This window comes from Pithys albifrons, chromosome 3, assembly GCF_047495875.1.
Source record: "Pithys albifrons albifrons isolate INPA30051 chromosome 3, PitAlb_v1, whole genome shotgun sequence".
NCBI lineage: Eukaryota > Metazoa > Chordata > Aves > Passeriformes > Thamnophilidae > Pithys > Pithys albifrons.
The window spans coordinates 62,564,835-62,574,798 of record NC_092460.1 but is presented as its reverse complement, the minus strand read 5'-3'; the positions used below and the strand labels follow the sequence as shown (position 1 = coordinate 62,574,798).

Sequence of the window (9,964 nt, the reverse complement as noted above, 5' to 3'; positions counted from 1 at the left end):
ATTTACTTTGTTTTCTTTTCAGTGCTTTTTCCTCTTTTTCTAGCTCTTGCCATGCTTATGTTGAGAACTTAGAAGTCTGAAAGGCTCTTATTTTCTCTTGTGTTTATATCTATGGTGGTAATAGCACCTACTGCTCAGTGAAGTATGGTTAATACAGTGTAGGATATTAGGGCAGAATAAGTCATGTCACCCTATCTCTCTATGTTTTATTTTGGAAGACATATTAAGGAAAAAAAAATGTTGTCCATAATGCTGGGTAATAGAATCCCATAGGAGTTGAATGGTGTGATACTTCTGCACAGGTTTTTTCCTTATGTCACAGTTTAACAAGGAAACCCTGCTATAGGGTCTCAAAGGAACGTACCGTTTTCCTTTTAAGTAAGTGTTTATGCTGCTCAACAATTTGGACTGTCCATTGTGACTCATTTTGGAGCGTGCTCTGCTTGCCTCACTTACATTTCTATGTACAAGGATTTGAGTTTGCCAGCAAGAGTATTTCTACGAGCAACAAGCAGAAATGATGCGTTGGACATGGACTTCATGGAGCTTTAAACATTTTTAGAAAGGGAAGTGTTAACATTGAACAGATGACGTTAACATCACCACCAAGAAAGAAAGTAAAAAAAAAAAAGGTCTGAAAGCTGTATTGACTAAATCTTCTAACAATGCTTGTGACTCTCCTATATCCTGCTCTGTGTTTTTGTATGCATTTTTCATAGTGCAGACAGACGTTACCCACAGTGTGATTCAGCGGCTGTTCCTAGCCACGCTCTTGTATGATTTTAACCTGATTTCACGGAAGGAACAGGGAATGAAACACCGTAGCTCATGGTTGTCAGCAGTGAAAAATAGCCAGGAATCAGACAAACAGCTTCATTGCTGAGATTATTTCCGGGATGAAAACTCTTCCAACAGCTGTTTGCTTTGGCCACTACTCAGGTCCTTTTTTTTTTTTTCAATCAGAAAAAAAGAGGTTTGTTTTTTTTTAAGATGTGGGCTGGTTATTTATGTAGTCAGGAAGAGGTCTCTACTTCCAGTGTTGTGGTCTCAGAGCTGTTTTGACAGTTGGAGTACAGGGAGGTTTCCTCTCTCCTCTCCCTCCTTCTCTCCCATCCTTCATTCACTTAATGCACAGACCTGGAATGCTGTAGGAAGAAGAGAAGGCAAATTTATGAGTTCTTTAATCCCAGACAGGCAGCACTGTGGCAGTTACCTTCAAGAAAAGTTCACGCCCCAAAGAAGCGTTTAGTCTTACAGAGCCACTGACTCACTGAGCAGTGTGTGTGAGTGGCTGTGAGGGAGAAAGGGGGAGAGATGAAGGAAAAGCTTTGCTTCCTTGTGAATCTCGTAATATTATTGTTTTAAGACTTTCTGAAAGGATGACTGCTACTTTGGTTTAAAGTATTTGTTCTGAAATTGCTGAAGCTGGAGTCTACCAGACTGAGGTCAGGAGCATTTTCTTTGGCAGAAGGAAGATACTTTTATAGAAGCCATGCCTGTACTTGGGGTTGCCTCCAAGCTAAGACAGCCAGCCGTAGGGTCAAAGCCTGTTCACACTGCCCTCCCGATACCCAACCTTGGCCCCACTGCCTCACAGAAGTACTCACCAAAGTCTTTGGAGCTTACTGGGGCAGAGAGCTCGATGCTTTCTTGTCAGCTTGCATTAAAATCAACCTGTGATTTTGGAGAAAGAAAAGCACTTGAAGGAAAAACCCAGGAGATCGAAGATAGCAAGGTTAGTTGTAAACTTTACCTGTGGATCTTGATTCTCAGAAAATGTTGTTTTGATTTGATAAAAAAATTATAGAAACCTATTGTATGCAGAACTTGGGGGTAAATAAGTAAACAGAATTTTGCTGTCATCAGTTAACTCACAGCAGCCTTGGAAATTTGTTTTGCTCAGTGTTGCTGTTTGAATAAATATTCTGGTGTTAAGTGTTAGTGTTAATTACTTCACAAATTAATTTTGATAAAGATCAGTAGAATCGTAAGTAGGGAAAAATCATTCCGGCATCCAGTAAGCAGAGAAATTACATGACAGTACTTCAAAAAAAAAAAAATCTTGGCAGCTTTATGTTATATTACGAAATTTAAAAAGAGATCTCACTCCCACACCTATTCCCACAGGGAGGCTGTTTTAAAATAAAAACAAGTAAATTATTTTCTTTCTACTTTTCAAATGATCTGGCTACTCTTGTTAGAGAACTGCTGAACCAGAAAAACAGCTTCTTAGTAAAAAGTACTTGTGTTTTTCTCTTCTGCAAAACAGCTTTTTCCTAACTTATCTAGCCCCTAGCTATCCTCTATCTAGCCCCAATTCATTGTGATTTTTTTTATAAAAAAGGACATTCTGAAGTAGGAAGCCACAGTATTTTTTAGTCTGCTTAAGTCTTTTTCTTTTGTAAGGGAGTTCTTTTGGAGTCCTAATTAACTATTAAAATAACTTCTGCTTGATTTTCAACTAGTCTGTCTGCTGCAGTTGAAAGCTTTTTTGTGCTTTGAATGTGAGTATTGAGTCCTTTCTTATCAGCAGTATATATTTCTGTAGATCTTTCTGTCAGTACATTATGGCTGCATGTGTGGTTTACACAGCTTCAGCAAGCAGTGCTAAGTGAGGTTACTTCCACTTGCTTTTCTAGTACTCTTGGTTTGGGGAATTCATTACCACACTGGGATTAAACATATCTTTGTAACTGTATCTTATTTAGTTTGAGAACACTTGAGTGTCATTAGAGTATTTAAAGTGTCAAGATGCACATAATACATGTACTTGAGTTTTCTTTGTTTCCAGTTACTGGGTTAATTCAGTATTAGTGAAAAAATTGGTTTTGTGGTTAAAGCATAGGGCCTCTGAACATTTGTTTCCTTTTTAAACCTTGCCACACATTTTCACATGAGATTTTGATCATGTCACTTAACTTTTCCCTTGGAGTTTTCTGTGTCCCCTCTCCCTGTCTTGTAAAGATGATGCACTGGTGGTGTCAGACATACTATACAGAAATATAAAAAAAAGGAGCAAACTGTTCCTCTCTTTATTACCAGAAGTGATGAACAGCCCTTTTCTATGACACAGGTAGGACATGAAGATAATAAGTTTTCAACATAATGTGTTCCTGTTTGCTTGCTTATTTTGAATAGAAAATATTCTTTGTGTTTCTTATTTAGTGATGTTCTTTAATGGATGTTGCATGAAAAGTAAATTACATTTGCAAATACTATTTTCAGGAAAAAAAAAGGTTGCATTGCCTACTGAGAGATGTTTTTTGTTTACTTAAAAAAGTGTGGAGAAAGATACAAAGCATCTTGCCTTCAGTATTTAAACCACTTGGGAATATTAATGATTAACATGAGACCAATTGGGAGTCATAGCCTTCCAAGGCATCTGTTCCTAAACCCTGCTGAATTTCTAGTGAGTAATGTAACAGGCTAGATGGACTCAAACTGTGATCCTAGTTTGCTGTTTCATAGGTTTGACAATACTTGTCATCTCACAGACTGTTTTTTTTAAAGAAAGCAACACAAAACAAACCAGCTTCCAAGAAATAGCCTACCACACATTAGATCTTTCTATATGTTCTCAATGGAGGCTGCTGAGCAGTTTTAAAAGATAACCCAGAAAAGAGTAAGACCAGGTTGTACACGTGATGGTCTGAAAACCTGCCCTGACCACCTGGATTCACAGAAGTGCTGAACATTCAAGCAGTTACTAATTTGTGAGTCCTTTCTGCATTACCCCCTTATAAGTCTAACATTTCTAGTAAAGTTTAGTGGCAGCCCTTTACTCCAATTTCTTCCAGGCACATTTTTTGAAGGATGCTCTTTTATTCGCCTTTTAAGCAAGTTTTACGAAACTTTTTGGCCAAAGTGGTTTGGGCTGTAAGGTGGATGGTTATGATGAAGAAATTATTTCAAGACTTTTCTTAATAGTACAGATCAGCCTAAAAGTATTGTATGCTGTTTTTCTTCACCAGTGGTGGAGATCCATGCCACCCTGGAAGCCTCCGAAGTATGTTCAGGTTGTCTAAATAGTAGTTCTAAGCACAGATTTGACAGTTGTTAATGTCTGTTCAGGTTTGCTTGAGCAGATGCGAGGTTCTGCATTGCAGGTTGTGTTGTCCCAAAGCTTGACCATTTGTGAGTGTTGATTCTTTGGTTAGCAAACTCATTTATCAAATGTAATATTTCTATGTGGCTCTCTTGTCTACCATGTTGTACATTTGGAATGTTTCATTATGACGGTGATCAGATAAGAGCTTTTTCAATCAAAAAGTAATGAATACACAGTCTGAGTTTCCAACTGAGAGTAAAATCTGACTATCTGGTATATTTCTTGTATGCTACTGTTATATATATCCTTGGATATAAGGCAGCACTGATTTCTGAGGGAAAAATTATGGTTATCTGTCTGCAAAATACAATGAGTTCATCCTCTGGTGAACTTTTGCCCTTGACTGCTGAATTGCAGCCTTTAGCATTGCTTGCTTTGGTGTTTTACATATGCTGCACTGTGGGTCACGAGTTCTCTCCTGTCTGGAAGGCACTTCGATTGACACATGTAGTGACTGTGATATATCCTGTTGCTATCTATAAGTGCTAAGGATTCCAAGATAAATTTGGGTCATGTATGTCAATACAGTAGGTCAGTGCCATCCAGCTGTTTCCTCTATGACCTTCACTCTCACCACACCTGATTGTTTGAGACTTCTGACACTTGGGTTGGCTCACACAAGTGCCTCGCCAAGGCTGGCTAGGAATACAGCTGCAAACATCAGTTCTCTTTTCCCTAGCTATCTCTCCCATCTCAAATGATTTTGTTACACTTGCACATGTAGTCTTGGTTGTTTTCTTATTTGTGAACATGATGAATTTTGAAGTTTAAGAAGAGTGATATTATTATTGTAATAAAAACTGTGGTAGAAAAAGTTTGAGATGATTATATTTAACTTTTTTCTTTATTAGATAGAACTTAGTTGATGCTAGGAAAGCAAATAATAAACTGCTAATAATTTAATAATTCTGTATGTAGTTTATTCAAATGCACTTTTGTTCAAAATTTTCATAATTTGTGTTTTGGTACCGAAGTCACATAGAACAGGTTCATCTCCTTTCTTGCTAAATCCGCTAACGTTTAAGCTGACTGCATAAGCACTTTGTGATGTGAATAGTCATACAAAATATTTGAACGCAAGTATTCAGCACACATTCTTTTTCCCTGAGGATATCATATAGACAAAAGTTTATTCCTATATATGTACACAGGCACAGAATCCAGCTGCTGGATTCATGAGGTGAAATGCTGGCTGTCTTTGAAGCAGATGGAGTTTTGATATTCAGTTGGACCATAGAGTGTTTTTCTGCAAAACCATATCTGAAAACACTACCATATTTTCTAATATTTTTCTAACTGTAGGTACAGTATTATTTGTATTTCTGTACCACCACTTTTATACTGCTTGCTGAACTAATCATCAGGCTTCTTTGGGATACTGTTCTAGTTATAGAATGTGCTATTGAGCACTAACAAAATGAAAAAAATATCCATTGATATTGTAGAAAGTTAAATGAAACAATGGAACAATAGGAATGAAGAAATAATTTATTTGCCAAATATGTTGCCAACTTATTTTGGTCATTAAATTATAAGTCTACAACTTATATACTATCTTAAGAGTGGGTGTTGAGAGGCTGGGGACAGACTCTTCAGTAGTGCCCAACAACAGGACAAGGGTCAATGGGCACAAACTGAAGCACAGGAATTTCCACTAAATTTGAGGAAAAACTTCTTTACTTTGAGGGCGACAGAGCACTGAATCAGGCTGTCCAGAGAAGTCATAGAGTCTTCTTCTCTGCAGATATTCTAAATTCACCTGAACACAATCGTGTGCAACCTGCTGTAGGTAAACCTGCTTTAGTAGGAGGGTTGGACTACAGGATCACCAGAGGTGCCTCTGAACCTTCAACTGTTCTATGAGACTGTGATATTGACCTGTAAAAAAATGCCCATGGCAACTATTTTACTCCAGGTTTCCTAAAAGTGTCGTTGACTACAGCTCTGCTCAGAATTTGATGGTGTAGTCACAAGTGCATAGCCATGATACCTCTCCAGCACAAAGCTGAGCAGCTACTGGTGGTCAGCACACCTGCTAGGCACACTGGTCTTCTGGTCTGGCTTCCTGGGGCTGCTCCTTGCAGTGCTCTGCTTTATGTTCCCAAGGTTCTCCTCCCATCATCAAACTTAATTCATTTATGCTTCCAAACTGAATTATTGTAGTGTTTTGGTTACATGACTTGGATGATAAGATTTTAGCCTTCTTTCCTGAGTTATTTAATTCCTTTACTGTCATATTAGCTTCTTTATGGTTTGTTGCTTCTTTGGGTTTTGTTTGGTTGGTTTTTTGGTTTGTTTGGGGTTTGTTGGTTTGGTTTTTTTTTTTTTCGGGAGGGGTGTTGGTGGGTTTTTTATGTTTTTGTTTGGTTTGGGTTGTTGTTTTGTTGTTTGGGGTTTTTTTGGGGGTGGGAGGATGTATTTGGATTTTGTTTCCAATTTCTATTTGTTTCTCCTATCTGTCTGCAACTGTCTTCTTTATCTGCTTCTTCCTTCCTGTTGGCAGATATCTTTACAGGCTTCTGAATATGACTTATTTTTCTCTGTATCCCCTAATCAAGTCTTCCTGTCATGCCTGCAGCATTTTTCATATCACTGTTCATTATCAGAAAGTGCTAGTCAGCCTCCCCAGCTGATCCGGTACACATATGTAAACATAAAACTTTTCTAGACGCTTCAGTTTTGGGGGCTTGTGGTAAGATTCTAGTAGCATGGAGCTACTGGTATCCAGAGAATAAATAGATGGTTGTGATCTCTCTTTGAGGAGTCTAGCCCCACCAGGATCATCATTAAACAATGGAACTTTGCCACAGGGAGCTCACAAAATAGATCTGCTGCAAGGCGTTTTGGAAGCAATCACAAAGAATAAATACTGTGTGTCCACCTGAGGAAAGAGGCACAACCAACTTCTTTTGTAGAGCAGAGAAATCTGAGCAGTTAATCTGGGGAAGCAGTCTGTAAATCAGCAGAACAGAGAAGGATAGATGTGTGCTACCTGGGAAGCATGTCCAACAGAGTATGGAGTCCAAAGCACTTAGCTGTACCAAGTGAACATTATTAAAGTAGCCTAAAATGAATGTCACAAAACAAAGCTAAATACTTTGAACTGATTAAGCAAAAGCACATTCGGGTGCTGTTAAACTGATTCTTGAGGTCCATTCTGTTTAGTATCGTACTATTGCATCTCAGTCTTAGTCTGAGGACATCTTGTGTCATTCAGCCAGCCCTTCTGTAGTAGGACATTAAAACGAGTATGGAAATGTCATGTTTTTCCCTCATCAATTGTGAGCAGTTTGTCGGTGATGTGGTAACTCCTTCCTGTTGCCAGACACTCAACTTGGAGGATGGCTAGGCTTCTCTACAAAAGCAGATCTCAAGACAAATATTTTTGCTTTTCATACATGGGTGGAGCTCCTGCTTACATCAACAAGAGTACTGTGCACATTGAAAAAACAGATGTGTGCCATAAATGACTTCCATATCTCTGTCTTTCCTCAGCTAACCCCTCCACACCATTTACTTATGTTCTGTGTGACCCTTTCCCACCATTCCCCAAATCTCTCTGAAGCAAGGCATCTGTTGCAATCCCACATCTCTTTGACCTTTCAATTTCTTGGATACCTTTTTGTCTGGTCTCTCAGGGCTAAGTTCCGCTGAGTTTCTTGACATGCTGAATCTGGGAAACACAAATAAATGAATTTATTTCTCCATTTTGTCATACTCTTCCTTTCTCAGCTCTACTGCATTGGAGATGTCTGCCTTGTGGGTTGGCAAGAAAGGAGGCTGCTCGTTTTGCAAATGTTTCATTTACAGCACCATAGCCAAGGCAACAAAAAGGGCAGCAGAAGCAGCCAGAAACCGCCTATCTTCTCCCCAAAGTGACCACTAGTGATGGGATATTGTTTCAAAAGTACTGAACTAGCTGCCAGAAATTTCAGCCTTCACTGTGGACACCTGGGACTATGTGTGTTTAAAATTCACACAGCCCCAGTGAAGCCAGGACAGTTGACAGGAGTTCAGATTGTCAGCAATTTCAGCTTCTTGCCTTGTGCTTTGAATTATTTCTTTATCAAACAGATAACAGTGTTTTTAATGTGCTTTATGTATCCAGCACCATCTGTCTACACTATAACTGACTTTAGAGCTTCATGTTGTATGAGCTCAGAGGAAACTTCACTGTTATATATTTATTGTTTAATCATCTGTATCAAGCACTTTTTCATGTAGTTGAAATAAATGGAAAGTAACACAGCATCAACTCTCAAAGCTCTTTTATTTGTGAACAAGTTGCATTGAGTGTAGGCTGAAAGACGCTTTTGTTTGTAATTTATGATTGGGATCATGGATATGAGATTATTGACCAACCAGAGCTTAAGACCTATGCATAATTTTGTACTGCTTTCATGTTATTTCTCTCACAAAAAAGTGTTGAGTTCAACATATTTCAAAAATCCTTAATTACAAATCCCCTCAGAAGCACTGCAGTGAATATTCCATCTAGTTGCATTTTGAAGGGGCTCCCTAGGAGACAGTAGAGTGAAGACAGCACCCGGCAGGGTGATGGGTATTGCTAAGATTAGGGAGTTTGGTTCCACTGAGAAGCATTTCTTCCTTCAGGTAAAAACACATGATAATGTCCTTTCTGTTGATTTTTTTCTGTGTTTAAACCAGACCTTTGTCGTAGAAATTTTTATTGGATTGATGCCTTATCACGACAGGTAGTGTGCATGTGCACAGAAGTTAGTCACTGCCCTACAGAACATGTGGCTGAGTGTGGTAGAAAGGGAAAAATATTATCCTCATAGCGCAGAGGGAGGGTAGAGATTAAAGGGGAAATGGATGATTTTCCTACACTCAGGCTGGGACTTTGTGGCAGGACTGGAAATTTCAAGTCATATATGTCTCAAGTCCTAATCTTCACATCATAACCACAAGGCAATCCTTTGTCTTTTCTAAGGGATCAGTTAAGAATGAAACATCCAAATAATGAGTTATTTTTTGTGCTAGCTTCATAAGGACAGTTTAGTCTTTATCTTCATTTTAATGGCAATGGCTAGCATCAGTATGGGCCCAGCTCTGAGCTGGAGGTGAAATTTTACTCCAGGAGCCACATTCTTTTGATTTTGATATATCCAATCAACACAGACTCTGACACAATTTATTAAAGATGTAAAATATGTTCTGCCTTTTGTACAGCAATGTAACACTTATCAAAGGTCCTGTATGCAATGATTCTGATAGGCTTTTTACTTATTAAATATGATGTGGAAAATCTAAGTAGTTATGAAATAAAAGCAGGACTCTTTTGAAGAGAGATGGCTTTTTTAGTCCTAAATTCTGCTTTTGAATTTATTGTCTAGCTTCTTTGTAGCAGAAACTCTTGTATTTAGTAAATAAAAAAGGCAACAATTACAAATGAGAACTGTAATCTTTTAATGATGTGTTCATTCTGGTCTTGATCCACTTTCCCTTTTTCTCTAGCATACTAGACTATTTTTTGAGTTGCACAGTTTTGGGTTTTTTTGCACTTGCATACAGGGCAAGCAAAGAATAGTTGCTTTAAAGCAGCTCTGTGTTTCACTATGACCTGATTCACAGGATGTGGTCTTGGAGGAAGCCCCTGCTTCAACAATAGCCTTTTGATGAGTGAAGGTGTTTGGGGGTTAAGCTGGAAGAGAAGGAAGCATGTATCTACTCTCAAACCTACTAGTGGACTATTTAGTGCGAATCTTCACTTGCCCATTATGTTTTTAAGGTCACAAACCTTTCTTTTTTTGTTTTTACTGGCAAGTGGATGCTGGCTGAAACATAGCATAACTTCTTTAACATTCAAAAAGGAATGCAGAGTGTTTTGTCTGG

The 9,964-nt window shown here is 38.4% G+C and overlaps 1 protein-coding gene across 4 annotated transcripts in view; it reads left to right on the top strand.

Annotated features, from left to right (window-relative positions):
• Positions 1-1,301: 1,301 nt before the first annotated feature.
• The window catches only part of NAV3 (neuron navigator 3), a 273,242-nt gene continuing 264,579 nt past the window's right edge, over positions 1,302-9,964 (top strand). For all 4 annotated transcript variants that reach the window (XM_071552178.1, XM_071552177.1, XM_071552176.1 and 1 more), the window contains exon 1: positions 1,302-1,735. In XM_071552178.1, coding sequence (XP_071408279.1) covers positions 1,493-1,735 — 243 coding nt within the window. In that variant the 5' untranslated portion in view covers positions 1,302-1,492. The remainder of the gene's footprint in view (positions 1,736-9,964) is intronic.